Consider the following 17,577-nt stretch of genomic DNA (forward strand, 5'->3'; position numbering starts at 1 on the left):
GGTCGTGCACCAGAAGTCCCCAAAAACAAAACAACACGAACAAATCAATTACTATTTGTTTTTTATATTCCGATGTGGGGGGTCAAAGCCGCGGCCCGGTTGAAGAAACAGCGTGAAAGTACCGTTGGCAATGTTGACACGGCCACGATTCCAGGGTTCTCCAAATGGTTTGCCCAGGAAGTGAATGTGGAAACCAAGCTGATAAAATCAAGTGTTGATCAACTCGGTCTGGCTATGATGGAGCACAGTGAATGGATTAACGAGGTTATGCATGAGGTGGTAAGCTGCTCCGATGTGAGCGATCTGTCACTACTAGAAGACGACCAAGGAAAAGAGCAAGACAAGGATCAGAGTATGATGGTGCTGCTAAGGTCACCCGCAAAACTTAGAAGAGAGAGCTCGCCTGTGAGGGACTTATATTCGCAAGGGGTGGAGATGATCCAAGAACAGACAAATATAGTGACTCAACACAGCAGTAAGGACAATGACGACAAGGAACCATCTGTGCACAATTCGCCACAGCCAGAGGTTTCTCCTGTGCTTGAAGCTGAATCAAGCAAGCAAGATCACCCGCAATTGCCTGTGGACAAGTCTCCGTCTCAGTCTCCTGAGGCGCGCAAGCTGTCCGTCTCCGAATCTCCCAAAAGACTTCTTTCCGATAATGAAGAGTCTTCTGATCTCTCATTCGACGCAATCTCGAAAAACATTCGCAAATCGTTTGCTCGCAAAACTCTAATGCATGAAGAATCGTCGCCGAAGGAGGAAGTCACGCGTCCCATTGCACATGAAACAGCCACGACCACGCCCACCGACTCTGTTCCGAAGCAACGAGAACAACCTCATCAACGACCGGCCGATGCGTCGGTTCTTTTGGACGAGGGAGATATCATGCTCAGCGACATCGACAACGACATTAGCTTCCAAATTGGGAAGCTCGAGAAGATTGAACTCGCACAGATAAGAATACCGCTCAAGGCAGACACGCAAATAAGCAAGCTGCCGAGTGTCAACAATAGCACCACTCCAAACGCAAGCAGGTCGCCTATCAAGTTTGCAGAGCTGCCATCGAGAGAGCCTCTGATGATCAAGCAGGGGAAGAAGAAATCGATCAGCAAGGTCACAAACCAACCAAAGAGGACAGCGAAACAGATCAGAGGACCTACGCAACACCTTCTGAGGGATGAAAACCGCGATGAATTGTCTCCGTTCAAGGATTATGGCTCTTTCAATTCCAGTATAACCAAGCAGCCGTACAACTTGAGATTACCTCCAATCAGTGACCTGTCGCCATCAAATACAGGCAGCAGCGAGCCCACCATCAAAATAAATAGAGGGCTAGCATATAAGTCCTCACCTTTACAGAATGAACTGGCCAGATCGCCTAATAGATCCCCTTCAAAGCAACACAACGGGTCGCCAAAGAAATCCCCAAGCAAATACGCGCATTCCGATCTATTATCGCGGCTGATGGCACCTACTGAAGCTAGCACAAAGCGCAGTAAAGCCTCCCCCTCGAAAGAAAATATGCGCCTTACGAAGACTCCTGCCCGTCTTGGAATTGACGACTCGCGTCATAAATCTCAACTACTGAAATCAATAAAGTTGGAGAAGCACAATGAGGTGACAAAAGCGACAGGCTCGCCGTCCAAAAGCAAGTCTCTTATCCCAACTTCAAAGATCACCAAAGCTCCATCGGAGAGGCTGACCAATCTAGACAAAAAGATACAGAATACAAAACTGAGCCAGCTTGAGTTGAAACTGCCTAATGAACTGAACAGGTCAAAGCTGCCATTGACTGAACAGATGCTGCAACCGAGCTCAAACAAATCGCAATATGGTGTAGGCTCGCCAGATGCAAAAAGTCTGATAGACTTGCACAAGAAATTAGAGAAACGCAAAAAGTCTGAGCACCTAATGCAGGCCAAGAGGCAGCGTGCGGACATCAAGCTTCGAAAGATTTCCGTGAATCACTCGAAGCTGAACCGCTTACCAGAGCCTGCTACCAAATCTGCGACAGAAGTGACGTCTTCCAGGCCTTCCAAACCAGTCATCATAGACGCGAACGAGCTGCCAGAGATAAGTTCGGACAACGAGGATGATGAAGCATCAAAGCAGCTTGCTCCATGGGGCACGAACGCGAACATCAAGCAGCTTCTCCGGCGACAGGCCAAGACCAACCCTAGTAGAGTGTTTGGGCAAATCCAGAAGATCAATTGCACAGAAATTTTTGAAAGAAGCTACTACGGCAGCTTAAACATCAAATGGAACGACAGCGATGTGTTGGGCCAGAAGGAGACAGAAGAGTACGACCGTAAAATGGGATATAGTTGAACGAACGCGTTTACACCTCGCACCTCGAAATAGAATTATTTTTTCGTGTTTACATATTGCCAGGGTAGGCAGGATGGCAGAAAGCACGGGTGTTTTTTCCTGGTTTCTCTTTTAGGGAAAACCAAAGTTTATAAAGAAAACAAGTGAGTTTTAGGTCTGGTTTGCTGGCTTTCAAGAGTGTAGGACGCCATTTTGAGTTGACACGAAGCCTTAGAGAGTGCACAACGAGATAGTTGTATTGGAACAAGACAAGCTTGGAATAGAGCCAGATTTACAGAGAGACAAGTAGCGGACGTGTTTTAGAAGGGATACCAAAAGAAAGCGACAAGAACGAGAATAACGCCAAAACTTCTGTTCCATCATGTCAAGAGTGAGTATACTAATGGAGTCGCGTGAGTCTAACATCCAGGAACTTTCTCAGATGCAAATGGACGAGGAGAACATGCCGCAAATCAGCGGTGTGATGTCTTCCAAAGGATTGGCGGAGAGCCAACCTCGACCAAGACAATCAATGACGCGTGCGCGCTCAGCGTTGACGGATATCAACAATAACGCGAGCATCTTAGAGACACAGAGACAAAGGCAGAGTCTACCTCACCAACAGTCACAGCAAGGAAAAACTGCAGGCCAACTTGTGAGGCCCTTAAAAATCCGTGCCGACAAGCAGGAACCAGAACACAGCGACAAGCGCGTGTCACTCAAAAGACAGGCCACAGACTCGAGCAGTGACTTTCTAGAACAGGGGACTCAGGAAGTCAAAAAAGTTAAGGTGGAACACGACTACACCTGGGACGATCTTGATGCAGACGACGCCGACGATCCGTTGATGGTGAGTGAGTATGTTAACGACATTTTTGAATACCTCCATGACCTGGAGCTCAAGACTCTTCCAGATCCAAACTACCTGCATTGGCAAAGGAATTTGCGTCCTAAGATGCGCTCGATTCTGGTGGACTGGATGGTAGAAGTACACCTCAAGTTCCGACTCCTTCCAGAAACATTGTATCTTGCCATCAACATCATGGATCGCTTCATGTCACGCGAAAGTGTCCAGGTTGATAGGCTGCAGCTGTTGGCCACTGGTTCTTTATTCATTGCCGCTAAATACGAGGAGGTGTATTCTCCATCGGTGAAAAACTATGCCTACGTGACGGACGGAGGTTTCACCGAGGAGGAGATCCTTAACGCAGAAAAATTCATCTTGGAGATCCTCCAGTTCAACATGAGTTACCCAAACCCTATGAATTTCCTACGACGCATTTCAAAAGCCGATGACTACGACGTGCAATCTAGAACCATTGGCAAATATCTGTTAGAAATATCAATCATCGACCACAAATTTATTGGATACCTGCCATCGTTGTGTTCAGCAGCTGCTATGTACATAGCACGCAAAATGCTGTCGAAGAACGACTGGAACGGCAACCTTATTCACTACAGTGGGGGATACAAAGAGAGCGATTTGAAGGAAGTGAGCGAGATGATTATAGATTATCTGATCAGTCCCATTGTGCACGAGGAGTTTTTCAAGAAGTATGCTTCGCGCAAATTTATGAAGGTGTCGATATTGGCAAGACAGTGGGCAAAGAAAATCACGAGCGAAGGCAAAAACATCATGGACCCAATGCTGTGACCCGACTTCCATGCTATTGTCTTGCTCTCCACTGCTCCCTAATCTATCTAGTAATGACATAATCTCAAAAATTCCCGGTGTAAGGTGTAGAGAGCTTTAAACTAATATTTATCCACAATTTGAATCGAGTCATTTTATTTAATGAGTTTACGGGTCATTGTGGACGATAGGCTCAAGAAATCTCTCAGAGACAAGCTCAGCAAGTCCCAAAACTTATTCTATCTTTCACTATTTGAGCGAAGCAAGCCTGCGAGCGATCTGCTGGCCAGATCTGGGTCTCCTTCTCTGAATTTTGCTTTTGAGCATACAGATCATTCCCTCGTGCTGACTCCAGTGGAGATCGAGCTCATCCTTGCCGATAAGTTTGAGCTGTTTGAATATGTGAGGCGATTAGGACGTATGAGAGCGCTCAAGCCGTACTTGATGGAGTTCCAAAACGAAGCTTTTATTGATTTTCTAAGACAAAGGCTGCGAGTATACGCGCTACTTACGACGAACAAGGCGGTCACGTACGTGGACAATGAAGGTGTTGGAATACTCTGTGATGAGAGCAGGGATCTCAATTCCGAAACGTACCAGAAACTATTTTACAAAACGGTGCCAGATGGCTGTCAAATGATCCTTGGATTTGAAAAGCTGGTAGAGTTTGTTTGTCGCATGATCAAAAACACAGGCAGCCACGAACATGCCGCAGAGATGATTTTTGGATACAATGCTGTTATAATCGATCTCATTGCGAGCTGCATTAGGGTCCTACGACCATTTGAAGTGCTGAACTTCCAGATACTCGATTTTGAAGATTACATGTGCAACTCTGGATTTGCCATGATCAACGACTCCAGACAAGTTGAAGAACGATGGTTTCGGTATGTGTTGCACGTGCAGGACTGTGCAACGAGATTCAACTTCCTGTTACCGCTCGACAACTCCAGCTATGTGAGCGTGGGCAACTTTATGAGTTTTCTCTTTCTCACCTTCAGAGAGCCAAAAGAGCTGATTTTCGATGGACTCGAGACGCCCGAGTGTATGCATTTCATCGAGTCGCTCGCACAGCATCTCAACGTCAAGATCACGCTCCAAGTAGGATCCATCAAGTTTGCTACTGGCAACATGCCGCTGCATTTGGAAACGCTTATCAGTTCATCCATGAAATTTTTCAATAATCGCAATTGGGCTCCTCAATTAAGTGTGCTCTGCAAAATCCTCAACAATCTACGCTTATACGGGACAGACTCTGTCAACGACGACCTTGCAAGGTACAACCCGGCTCAGCTACTTTTTAACAGCTGCGAAGAGCTCTCGGAACTAATTGGCGAGGCCCAATTGGCGCAACTATTAACACTGTGGGAGGAGCATGAGAGACAGCTTGACGACAGCGATGATAGCATTGTGGAAGTGGGGCCCTCGCAGCCTCCTAAAACCAGTCAATACACAAACGGGCATTTGAATAGTAATGGGTACACTGAGAATCCTGATAACGAGGTCATTTTGGAAGGAATGGAGAGGAAACGAAGGAGACAACGGTGACAAAGACAATAAATAACATTTGATTGTATAAATATGTAATAAATATCGCAGCTCATCTTGGGGACCAGTCCTCCTGCACTGGCTTGGTCCTCCTCTTACCAATTACGTCAATAGTATGGGTGTTGTATGCCACATACATGAGCGACACAGGAATGACCACAAGGGCAGCCACAGCGATCGAGGTGGACTTTAGGTTGAATTTGTAGTAGTTCGCCAAGTTCTCGCGAAAGTAGGCAAACTTCTGCACCTCTTTGTCTGTGCGCAATAAATGTCTTCCACCGGCCATGAAGAAATTGCTTTAAATCGAGGGGTAAATTTATAGAAATAATATTTAAAATAAATTATTATGCATAGAGTTCGAGCCCCTTTCAAAATCATAGCTAGACACAACTCGAGTCTAGTGGACTACTACAAGCTGTTTCCAAAAACATTTCCAAAAGGGTCTCCTCCCAATTCTCCCTTTTCGGTGGACCTGAAGCAGCTTCGGAAAGAGTTCCGATTACTCCAAAGCACCAACCATCCGGACCTCAATCGGATTAAGGATGAGACTGCAGGCGATTTGTCGTCGCTTCTCAACAACGCATACACAGTGCTGTCGAGTCCATTGAAACGGTCGCAGTATCTGTTGAAGAAAAACGCCAATATTGACCTAAACAACGACTCGGTGAATAAAAAGTTCCAGTTCCAAGATCAGTCGGTACTGATGGAAATACTAAACGTCCATGAGGATCTGGAAGATATACAGAGCGAGCAGGAACTAGCAAAATTGGAACACGAAAATGACGAGAGAATCGAGAAAAGCATTGCAAAGCTGGAGGAGCTTTACAAAACAGAAGACTACGAGGCGATTGCCCTTGAAACGGTGAAATTGAAGTTTTGGGAAAACATCAAAAATGCATTAAAAGAGTGGGAGTCGGGCAAGCCGGTGAATCTGACCCACTAGGAGACGGTACTGCGCTAGGCAAGACGGCTCCCGCTTCAGTTTTGGGATTATATAAAGTCGAGGTGTAATAGTTTTGTGGAGTTGAAAGCGAGCTGAACAAGTACGAAATGGTCAGCTCGCGCGACAAGAGGTTGGACGATGGTAGGAGTTCTCGTCTACAGGAATAAGTAGCCAAGTTTCTAAGGATCTCGATACGGAGCTTCAGGCACCTAGCTGCGCTAGCCTTACTACGCTACACAGCCTGAAATATATTTTTCAAATCGCAAATGTTGGCATGAAAGTTGTTCTTGTGTATTTATTGCAATTACTACTCGCCGTCTTTCCCGTGGCGTGTGCGTCGTCCGGGCAGTACAGTGGATTTTCTGAGCCTCATTTGAAAAACCTACGCAACCGTACGAAAAATTTATTCTATCATGGGTTCAACAGCTACATGACTCATGGGTTTCCCTATGACGAGGTGGATCCGCTGACTTGCCAGCCTGTATCTCGCGACTACGAGGATATCAACAATACATGGAAAAACGATGCGATGGGCAACTATTCACTCACTCTTTTCGACACATTGGACGCATTTGTGGTGCTTGGGGACAGACAGGGCTTTGAACGCAATATTCAACTAATCAAAGACACGTACCAGGATTTTAATATTGACGCAAACATCCAGGTTTTTGAGACCACCATTAGAGTTTTGGGAGGACTATTGAGTGCGCATTTATACGCTTCCGACGAGCGGCGAGGGTATAGTATAGAAAACTACGACGGGTTTCTTCTCCGTCTGGCATACGATCTAGGGAAAAGGCTTGTTCTGGCATTTGAAAACAAGTCGGGAGTGCCTTATCCGCGCACAAATCTCAGGTACGGACCGCAAAAAGTGCCCAAAAGCCTGCAACGAGAGCAATGCACGGCAGGCATTACTTCTCTAGTTTTAGAGTTTGGACTGCTCTCTCGACTGACCAACGACCCGATCTTTGAGCTTGTCTCCAGAAAAACGTTCCTCAACATCTGGTCCTCGAAAACCGTGCTTGGATTGTTACCAATGTCTGTGGATGCGCGGTCCAACGTTTTCACGGACCAGGTCACGGGAGTTGGGGCGTCCATCGACTCGTTTTACGAGTATGCTCTAAAATACTCCATATTATTCGACGACGAAATATTCAACGATATTTGGCAAGAGTCTTACAAGGCCCTGCTTATGCATTCACAAAATTCAGTTGGCATATTCACGAACATTCACGCCTCCAATGCAGCCGCGGCAAGGGAATGGATCGATGCTCTAGGGGCATTTTTTCCCGGGTTGCTGGTGTTAGCTGGAGACCTGAAAAACGCTTTTGACTTCTACACGGTATATTTCAAGCTGTGGAACACTTACGGAGCCATTCCCGAACGATGGGATTTTTCTGGGTTCCGTTGGAGCTACGCCAACAGGGACTCGAAGCCGTACCATCTTTTGGATAGCTTGCCAGGAATGTCTCGTGAGGAAACGAAGGTCGCGTTGATGAACGATGCCGTCCTTCTTGAATGGTACCCTTTACGTCCTGAGTTCATTGAGTCGACGTACTTCCTTTATAGAGCGACTCAGGACCCGTTTTTCTTGCGCGTTGGCGAGGCCATTTTGCGTCGTTTCGAAACAGAGTTCTATGCTCCTTGCGGATTTGCAGGCATTGACGACATCAGGCTGGGCACCAGACAGGCACGGATGGAGAGCTTCGTTTTGAGCGAAACGCTCAAGTACCTGTACTTGCTATTTGACCCTGAAAATGATCTGCATACAAAAAACGGTGCCGCTATATTTTCAACCGAGGCGCATCCATTTTGGTTCGACGACAAGCTAAAAGTGTACAATATGCGCCAGGACATTGCAATTCCAGAAACAACGGAGAAAGGTGTGATGGAGGCGGTTTGGGATAAACTGTTTGCGCAGACTCCGCCCCAGGAAGTGGACATCCAATTTGCAAAACTAAGGCTCGAGAAAAACACACTCCCTGACTACACACCTATAATACTAACTCAAAAGATGAAGGAAGCATTGGACAGATACCACATCAAATACCCTTCTAACTTGGAGCTGGAAAAACGTATCTTTGTCAACCCCAAAGTGTATCAGCTGCTCAAACCGTATATGGCAGAGAAAGACTCAAACAGAGTTATTGAGGAAATGAACCTGACTTTAGATCCAGACTACTTGGGCCTGACCAAATGCCAGGCGTTCTCACAGGACCACACATTTGTGCACTCCAAAATCCTCCAGTATCCGATGTTCTACAGAGTGAATGATAGGTACCAAGTTGCTCTGCACAGCCCTCCTTATTATAGAGACACAACCGATGTTGAGATCGATGAGCCTTTCTACGATGTGTTTGGAACGAACGGAATGGTGTCATTCCCGACGCAGTCGACAGAGGATTTTGACGCTTTGATTGGATCGTTGGAGGGAGTTAGAGATACACGTATTTACCGAGTGGTGGCAGGACCAAATTACGAACCAAACGAAAATGCTACTGTGCCGGTACTCCCGCAGGATCTGTATATTCCTGCGCTCGACAACCTCCGGATGACCTTTGAACGGGTGACTCCTGGAAGGATCGACCGATACGGCCAGATCGTCGAAGTGGACCCATACAACTGCTCGTTGAGGCTGCTCAAAATTAATGGGTGCAATCTGGAGATGGACGACATAGTCTGGATCGACTACGGCTGGCTCAGAACGTCTAATCCATATGGCAATATCGGGTACACACAACACGGGTTTCTCACCATTAATGGAGAATTGGTTGCAAACGTTCGGATAATTCCAGATTGAGGCGGTGCAAAGATGTAACGAAAAAGATGTGACCAAAAGTAACGACGGCCGTTCTTATCAAATGAGATAAGAAGCTAGACGCGGGAGGCGTACGATATTTAGGGGATGTACTAAAAGCATTTCAGGTTCCAAGGATGTTCTCACATCGCTTTCGGGTCCTGGCAAAGCTGCATTTTAGCGATAAATTATATGGGTCTGCCTGGAACAATAGCAGTTGCAATAAAACGTAATTTCGGGATAAACTGCAGACCCAAAAGAAGAAAAAAAAAAAAAAGATTGGAAACCGTACTAATTTGTTTGGCTGTTTTCAATCCTCTCACATTTCTAAGTCTCATCGTTGGAAGAGTCATCTGGAGGTGTTACGACTCGGATAGAGAAGATTTGCAGTCTGATATATGTCAGAATTTGCAAAAACATTTTTTGCCTTTGGCAAGCAGAAACCACAACCGTTAGATACTGCAGGCCAATCGGAATCTATCATGCCAGCCTCGAAAATAAGCACGACATCTTTCCCATCTGAGATGATTCCTCAGCCGGCGACACCTACAATCGCACTCAGTGAGAACTCATTTGCCATGGGCACCACTATCAAGGGAGAGCAGAACTCATTAAATCGGACCTTCACCAATCTAGATCAAACGCAACAAAGCAGCAACTTAACAGCTCAGCTCTCAACGACGTCGGCCCAATCCATGCAACCAATCGAAACGGCCTCGACTCCCGCATATGCCGTTGCTAGCGACACAGACACGTCCACTGGGATTCCACGGGGAAAGCTTAGAGTCAGCATCATTGAGGCTGTGGGGCTCAACGTTACGTCTGAGAACTCGCTTCCGTATGTCGTTTGCACGTTCGAGAGCTCTGAGTTTGTGACGCAGGGTCCTGAGAGCTTTGACCAGAGCAAAGACATGCCACCGCCTTCGGCACAGCCACAGTCGCACCAGCCATCCAACCAGCTTCCGCAGAGACGGCCGCTAGTCAGGACTCAGACGTCGTCACAGCACAACCTCAACATCATGTCGCACAACTACAGCTCATCGAACCCAGTCTGGCACCACAAGGCCATTTTCGATGTTGTTGGGGCAACATCCGAGCTAGATATCTCAGTTTACGATTCTGCGCAGAACGACCATTTTTTGGGACACATCCGGATTAAACCGCAGACTCTGCACGAAAATAGAGCAGAGCAGTGGTTTGACTTGAAATCGCGTATCAGCACCGAGTTTGTTAGCGGCAAAATAAAAGTTCAGGTCGAATACTCAAACACTAGAAAGAGACAATACGGTCCGGAGGATTTTGAGATCCTCAGACTCTTGGGCAAGGGGACGTTTGGCCAGGTGTTTCAGGTCAAAAAGAAAGACACAGGGCGTATCTATGCCATGAAAGTGTTGTCGAAAAAGGTGATTGTCAGAAAGAAGGAGATTGCGCATACAATCGGAGAAAGAGACATTTTAGTGCGCACCTCCAGCGCAGACTCGTCGTTCATTGTGGGTCTCAAATTCTCGTTCCAAACTCCAGTCGATTTGTACCTTGTCACCGACTACATGTCCGGAGGAGAGCTTTTCTGGCATTTGCAAAAGGAAGGGCGCTTTTCCGAGGAGAGAGCCAAGTTCTATATCGCAGAGCTGGTTCTGGCTTTGGAGCATCTCCACGACAACGATATAGTCTACAGGGACCTGAAGCCCGAAAATATTCTTTTGGACGCCAACGGACACATTGCTCTGTGTGACTTTGGCCTATCCAAGGCCAACCTGGCATCTAACGGCACCACTAACACCTTTTGCGGAACAACCGAGTACCTTGCTCCTGAAGTTCTACTGGACGAATCTGGATATACGAAAATGGTTGATTTCTGGTCGCTCGGTGTTCTAATTTTCGAGATGTGCTGTGGATGGTCTCCGTTCTATGCGGACAACACCCAGCAAATGTACAAAAACATTGCTTTTGGAAAAGTCCGGTTCCCGAAAGAAGTCTTATCGCCCGAAGGCAGGTCGTTTGTGAAGGGCCTACTGAACAGAAACCCTCGTCACAGATTGGGAGCCATTAATGACGCTAGAGAACTTAGAGCTCACCCTTTCTTTAATGACATCGACTGGGTTCTTCTCAAACAGAAGAAGATCCCTCCTCCATTCATCCCGCACATTGCAAACGAGCTAGACACTTCAAACTTTGATCCGGAATTCACAAATGCCTCCACGTCAGTCATCAACAAACAGCTCATGATGGGAACGCCATTGTCCTCTGTTGTCCAAGAAAACTTCAAGGGATTTACATATGTTGACGATTCGATGATGTTTGACCATCTCAACAGTCACAGCATGGGCAAGAGATTGGGCAACTCCTACAAGCCGGCTTATGGCTCTTTGATTCCTGGCAATCCGAATCTTCCGCCCGAGGAGGAAGTCATTGACGAAGAGAGTCAGGAAGACGAGGAGGAGGCGCAGGATGATATGGACGTTGACGACGATTTTGTGAATGGTCAGTTCGATCTGTAATTTTGGTTTTAGTTAATTGTTATAGAGGGAGAAAAATTAAATTTAAATTTTTTATGTCTTCCTACAATGTCTCGTCTACGTCGTCCTATTTGCAGGCGATGCAGCCTATGATTGAGACGCTGAACCGTCTACAATTAAACGAGGAGAATCTAGATTTTAAGGTGCCGAATGTTGGCGACGGAAACTCGAAAATGGACATTTCCAGGCAGGTGACTGATTTACTCAAACAGTTTGAAAATTGCGCTGAGATAGAGCTTGACGACGAATCGACAGAGGATACCGAAGAGGAGGAAGCCAGCACGTATCTTTCTGAGATCAGAAGCGATTGTGAACGTATCAACCCTGAAAATGCTGAAGATATGGTGGAAAGCATACTTTCCATCCTCGAGTCAGACAACGATTCGCACATTGAGTCGGGACTGTTTGATCTTTTAGGTTTCGGCGAATTCGACCTGATTTCAAAGATTCTGCAAAACAAGGACGCCATTCTCGAAGAAAAGAGAAACGAGACACAGATGCTACAACTGTTGAGCGAACAAGAGATCCGGCAACAGGCAAACGAAAACCGCAAAGAGTCGAAAAACGCCAAGCTGGAATGGGAGCAGACCAAGCAGCAGTATCCGCATGTTTTCCGGGCGCACGATGCGGGCAATGTGATTTCGTTCACAGGCAAAAAATACAGTCTCCCGTTTGGCACCACGAGAAACTCCTACGAAAACTACGAGGAGATTATTATCCCCAAGTCTGAGAAAAAGCCTTCAAAGTTCAAAGAGGTGTACATCCCGGTGAAGACGCTGGATTACCTTTGCCAGGGCACGTTCAAAGGGTACAAGACTCTCAACCGCATGCAATCGCTAATATACCCCGTTGCCTACGAGACGAACGAGAACATGCTGGTTTGTGCTCCTACCGGTGCCGGAAAGACGGACGTTGCGCTGCTGGCCATTTTGCACACCATTAAACAGTTCCTGACTGAGTCAGAGGACGACGAACGCGTGCAGGCAGACATAGATTACGACGAGTTCAAGATTGTCTATGTTGCTCCGCTAAAAGCTCTAGCCGCAGAAATTGTTGAAAAGTTCAGCCAAAAACTTGCATGGCTCGGAATACAGGTTAGAGAGCTCACCGGCGACATGCAGCTCACCAAGGCAGAGATCATGACGACACAGATTATCGTCACGACACCCGAGAAATGGGACGTGGTGACACGGAAATCGACCGGCGACAGCGAGCTGGTTGAGAAGGTGAAGCTGCTGATTATCGACGAGGTCCATCTGTTGCACGAGGACAGAGGATCTGTGATTGAGACTTTGGTTGCCAGGACGCTGCGGCAGGTGGAAAGCTCGCAGTCGATGATCCGCGTGATTGGTCTTTCTGCCACGCTCCCGAATTTTGTGGACGTTGCAGATTTTCTGGGAGTCAACCGTCAGGTCGGAATGTTCTACTTTGACCAGTCGTTCCGTCCGGTTCCGTTGGAACAGCAGTTGATCGGCGTGAGGGCCAAGGCGGGCAGTATGCAGTCACGCGACAAGCTGGACAAGACGGCGTACAGGAAGCTGGTGGAGATGGTGGAAAGAGGTCATCAGGTGATGGTTTTCGTGCACTCGAGAAAGGACACGGTCAACACTGCGCGCAACTTCATCAAGATGGCGGGCGAGAACGACGAGACGTGGCTCTTTGACTGCTCTGCTGCTCCGAAACACAGCTTATTTGAGCGCGAGATGAGCAAGAATAAGAACAAAGACCTCAGAGAGCTATTTCAGTACGGGTTTGGCGTCCACCATGCGGGAATGCTGCGGAGCGACAGAAACCTGACCGAGAAGATGTTTCTATCCGGGGCGATCAAGGTGCTATGTTGCACGGCCACGCTTGCGTGGGGTGTCAACTTGCCTGCTGCCGTCGTCATTGTGAAGGGTACGCAGGTGTACGACTCAAAGGCCGGTGGCTTTGTGGACCTGGGCATTTCGGACGTGATCCAGATTTTCGGTCGTGCCGGCAGACCGCAGTTCGAGAGTCACGGTATCGGCATACTGTGCACCACGAGCGATAAGCTGGACCACTACATCTCGCTTCTTCTGCAGCAGCACCCGATCGAGTCCAAATTGTCTGCCAAGCTAGTGGACAACCTGAATGCAGAGATCTCCTTGGGTACCGTCACCAACATCGACGAGGGGGTCCAATGGCTTGGCTACACGTACATGTACGTTCGGATGAAGCAGAATCCGTTTGCGTACGGAATAGACTGGCAGGAGCTTGCCAAAGACCCGCTGCTGGTGCAGAAGAGACGCGACATGATTATAGACGCTGCCAAAAAACTGCACTCGTTGCAGATGATCATTTTTGACGAACGGTCCGGAGCGTTCATTCCCAAGGACCTGGGCCGCGTCGCGTCCGATTTCTACCTGCTGAACGAGTCGGTCGAGATATTCAACCAGATGGTGAGCCCCAAGGCCACCGAGGCGGACGTGCTGAGCATCATCGCGATGAGCTCGGAGTTCGATAACATCAAGTTCCGCGAGGAGGAATCCAAGGAGCTGGAGCAGCTCAAGAACGACAAGTCGGCGTGCGAGATCGCCGCAGAGCTCGCGTCCGCACAGGGCAAGTCGAACATCCTGCTGCAGGCGTACATTTCGCGGGCAGCCATCAGAGACTCTGCGCTGATTTCAGACGCCAACTACGTCGCCCAGAACGCGGCGAGAATCTGCCGTGCGCTGTTTCTGATCGGCTTGAACCGCCGGTGGGGCGTCTTTGCGCGCGTGATGCTGTCCATATGCAAGTCTATCGAGAAACAGCTCTGGTCATTCAACCACCCCATGCGGCAGTTTGAGCTCCCGCAGCAGATCCACCGCAACATCGAGGCACACAGTCCGTCGATGGAGACGCTGCGCGAAATGAGCGCGGCAGAGCTCGGAGAGCTCGTGCACAACACCAAAATGGGGCCTATTCTGTACAGACTCGTGGGCCGGTTCCCGTACGTGCTGGTGGACGCCGAGGTGTTTCCCGTGACGACGAACGTGCTGCGTGTGCACGTGACCATAGAGCCGGATTTTGCGTGGCATTTCGAGACGCACGGCAACGTCCAGATGTTCTGGCTTCTGGTGGAGGAGAGCGACAAGGGCTCGATTTTGCACTTTGAGAAGTTCTTGCTGAGCAAGCGGCAGATGAACGCGCCGCACGAGATGGACTTTATGATCCCGCTCAGCGACCCGCCGCCGCCGCAGATCGTGGTCCGGGCGGTCAGCGACAGCTGGATCGGGTCTGAGACGGTGCACGCAGTCTCGTTCCAGCAGTTGATCAAGCCTCACAACGAGACCATCCAGACCAAGCTTTTGCGACTGCAGCCGCTGCCGATCACTGCTCTGCACAACCAAGAGATTGAGAAGATCTACGGAGCTAAATTCCACTATTTCAACCCGATGCAGACGATGGTGTTCCACACGCTGTACAACACCAACTCCAGCGTTTTTGTTGGCTCGCCGACGGGTTCTGGAAAGACGGTGGTTGCAGAGCTGGCCATCTGGCACGCTTTCAACGAGTTTCCTGGCTCCAAGGTGGTGTACATTGCGCCAATGAAAGCTCTGGTTAGAGAGCGGGTTGACGACTGGCGAGAACGTATTTCGAGGAACACAAAGCACAGAGTGGTGGAAATGACGGGAGACTCGCTGCCGGAGGCGCGCGAGGTGCGCGAGGCCGACATTATCATCACCACGCCTGAGAAGTTTGATGGAATTTCTCGTAACTGGCAGACACGGAAATTTGTGCAGGACGTTTCGCTCGTGATCATGGACGAAATTCATCTTCTGGCCAGCGACAGAGGTCCGATATTGGAGATCATTGTGAGCAGAATGAACTTTATTTCGTCTTTCACCAAGAAACCCATCCGGCTGCTTGGTCTGTCGACTGCCATTTCCAATGCCATGGACATGGCCGGCTGGCTGGGGGTGAGGGAAGGGCTGTTCAACTTTCCGCCCAGCGTGCGGCCGGTGCCGCTGCAGATGTACATCGACGGGTTCCCTGACAACCTGGCTTTTTGTCCGCTAATGAAAACGATGAACAAGCCAGCGTTCATGGCCATCAAGCAGCACTCGCCGCAAAAACCGGTGCTGATTTTTGTTGCCTCGCGAAGACAGACCAGACTGACCGCGCTGGACCTGATCCATCTTTGCGGGATGGAGGAGAACCCAAGACGGTTCCTGAAGATGGACGACACAGAGCTACAGCAGATTTTGCCAAAAGTCAAAGACGACACGCTGAAACTGTCTCTGCAGTTTGGTATAGGGCTGCACCATGCTGGTTTGGTGGAGAGTGACCGGCAGATCTCGCACAAGCTTTTTGAGCAGAGCAAGATCCAGATCTTGGTAGCCACGTCCACACTTGCCTGGGGAGTCAACCTGCCGGCGTACCTAGTGATCATCAAGGGCACGCAGTTTTTTGACGCCAAAATAGAGGGCTACAGAGACATGGACCTGACAGACATATTGCAGATGATGGGACGAGCAGGAAGACCGGCTTTCGACACCAGCGGCGTGGCCATTGTGTTCACCAAGGAGTTTAAAAAACAGTTCTACAAGCATTTCCTCAATGTCGGGTTTCCAGTCGAATCGTCGCTTCACAAAGTGCTGGACAACCACTTGGGAGCCGAGATTTCGGCAGGAACCATCAAAACCAGACAGGAAGCGGTCGAGTTCCTTACCTGGACGTTCCTGTACAGAAGAGCACACCACAACCCAACGTACTACGGAATTACCGATAATACCACCGAAGGAATCAGCAAATTTTTGAGCGACCTGATCGATGATTCTATTGAGAACCTGAAGGAGTCCAAGTGTGTGATTTCGTACTCCGACAAGCTAAAACCAACACCATTCCTCCAGATAGCCTCGTACTACTATCTGTCGCACAAGACGTTGCGCAACTTGCTGAAATCTGTTGTTCCCAAAGCCTCGTTCCGCCAGTGTCTGAGATGGCTGGCCGAAGCCACCGAGTACGACGAGCTGCCAACGCGACACGGCGAGGAGCTGATCAACATGGAGTTGTCCCAGCAGATGCGCTACCCTGCCAACGACATGGAGAACGCCGAGTTTATCTGGGACCCGCACATCAAGGCGTTCCTGCTGCTGCAGGCGTATTTCTCGAGAATCGAGCTGCCGATAGCAGACTACTCTCAGGACACAGTTTCTGTGCTGGACCAAAGTCTGCGTATTTTGCAAGCATATATCGACGCGGCGGCCGAGCTGGGCTATCTGTCGACGGTGCTGACGCTGATCAGACTGATGCAGTGCGTGAAGCAGGCGGTCTGGTTCGACGAGGACTTTATCTACACCTTGCCTGGTTTGAGAGCAGATGACTGGGAAAAAACGCACAACGATGGCGAGTTTACAGGACTGCCGCCTGTCTCGTTGCTCCAGAAAGCCGGCGAGCAGGCTGGAGAACTGAGCAAATTGGCACACCGGCTGAAACCGAAGAATTACGACCAGTTTAAAAAAATCGTCTCGACCCTTCCTGTTGGCAAATTCAGGGCTGTGAGAACAGATAAGGAGATCCGAGTTGAGCTGGTGCACTCGAATCCTCCGCTGAATCGCGACTTCAAGGTGTATTGTCCGAAATTCTCGAAACCACAGCGAGAAACGTGGTTTGCCATAGGCTGCAACCTCGAAACGGACCAGATATTCGCTATAAAACGGCTCTCTCCGAAACGAGTCGGTGGGGTCGACAAAGTCGAGGGGACGTTGACGGTGGCCACGTCAGAGCCGGTGGAGGTCGTTCTAGTTTCGGATTTCACTGATCTGCACTACCAAATGCCGGTGTAAATTGTATATAGAATGGACCATTATTCTGATTACGTGAT

At 48.8% G+C, this 17,577-nt stretch overlaps 7 protein-coding genes across 7 annotated transcripts; all 7 read left to right on the forward strand.

Annotated features, from left to right (window-relative positions):
* Positions 1-72: 72 nt before the first annotated feature.
* On the forward strand, positions 73-2,331 carry KL928_002965 (uncharacterized protein; the record flags this gene model as incomplete). Its single annotated transcript, XM_043203499.1, has 1 exon — positions 73-2,331. The coding sequence occupies one exon, from the start codon at positions 73-75 to the stop codon at positions 2,329-2,331; it is 2,259 nt and encodes a 752-aa protein (XP_043060119.1).
* Positions 2,332-2,713: 382 nt separating this feature from the next.
* KL928_002966 (uncharacterized protein) lies at positions 2,714-3,964 on the forward strand (the record flags this gene model as incomplete). The annotated part of the gene is made up of 1 exon (XM_043203500.1): positions 2,714-3,964. The coding sequence occupies one exon, from the start codon at positions 2,714-2,716 to the stop codon at positions 3,962-3,964; it is 1,251 nt and encodes a 416-aa protein (XP_043060120.1).
* A 141-nt stretch (positions 3,965-4,105) lies between these two features.
* Positions 4,106-5,491, forward strand: KL928_002967 (uncharacterized protein; the record flags this gene model as incomplete). The annotated part of the gene is made up of 1 exon (XM_043203501.1): positions 4,106-5,491. One exon carries the CDS (start codon positions 4,106-4,108, stop codon positions 5,489-5,491), a length of 1,386 nt encoding a protein of 461 aa, XP_043060121.1.
* Positions 5,492-5,837: 346 nt separating this feature from the next.
* Positions 5,838-6,434, forward strand: KL928_002968 (uncharacterized protein; the record flags this gene model as incomplete). The annotated part of the gene is made up of 1 exon (XM_043203502.1): positions 5,838-6,434. One exon carries the CDS (start codon positions 5,838-5,840, stop codon positions 6,432-6,434), a length of 597 nt encoding a protein of 198 aa, XP_043060122.1.
* Positions 6,435-6,864: 430 nt separating this feature from the next.
* Positions 6,865-9,234, forward strand: KL928_002969 (uncharacterized protein; the record flags this gene model as incomplete). The annotated part of the gene is made up of 1 exon (XM_043203503.1): positions 6,865-9,234. One exon carries the CDS (start codon positions 6,865-6,867, stop codon positions 9,232-9,234), a length of 2,370 nt encoding a protein of 789 aa, XP_043060123.1.
* A 395-nt stretch (positions 9,235-9,629) lies between these two features.
* Positions 9,630-11,729, forward strand: KL928_002970 (uncharacterized protein; the record flags this gene model as incomplete). The annotated part of the gene is made up of 1 exon (XM_043203505.1): positions 9,630-11,729. The coding sequence occupies one exon, from the start codon at positions 9,630-9,632 to the stop codon at positions 11,727-11,729; it is 2,100 nt and encodes a 699-aa protein (XP_043060124.1).
* A 53-nt stretch (positions 11,730-11,782) lies between these two features.
* On the forward strand, positions 11,783-17,539 carry KL928_002971 (uncharacterized protein; the record flags this gene model as incomplete). Its single annotated transcript, XM_043203506.1, has 1 exon — positions 11,783-17,539. One exon carries the CDS (start codon positions 11,783-11,785, stop codon positions 17,537-17,539), a length of 5,757 nt encoding a protein of 1,918 aa, XP_043060125.1.
* Positions 17,540-17,577: the final 38 nt, after the last annotated feature.

The sequence above is a fragment of the Ogataea angusta genome (genome assembly GCF_019207475.1).
Source record: "Ogataea angusta isolate 61-244 chromosome Unknown 61-244_NODE_5_length_850226_cov_91.758892, whole genome shotgun sequence".
Classification (NCBI taxonomy): Eukaryota; Fungi; Ascomycota; class Pichiomycetes; order Pichiales; family Pichiaceae; genus Ogataea; species Ogataea angusta.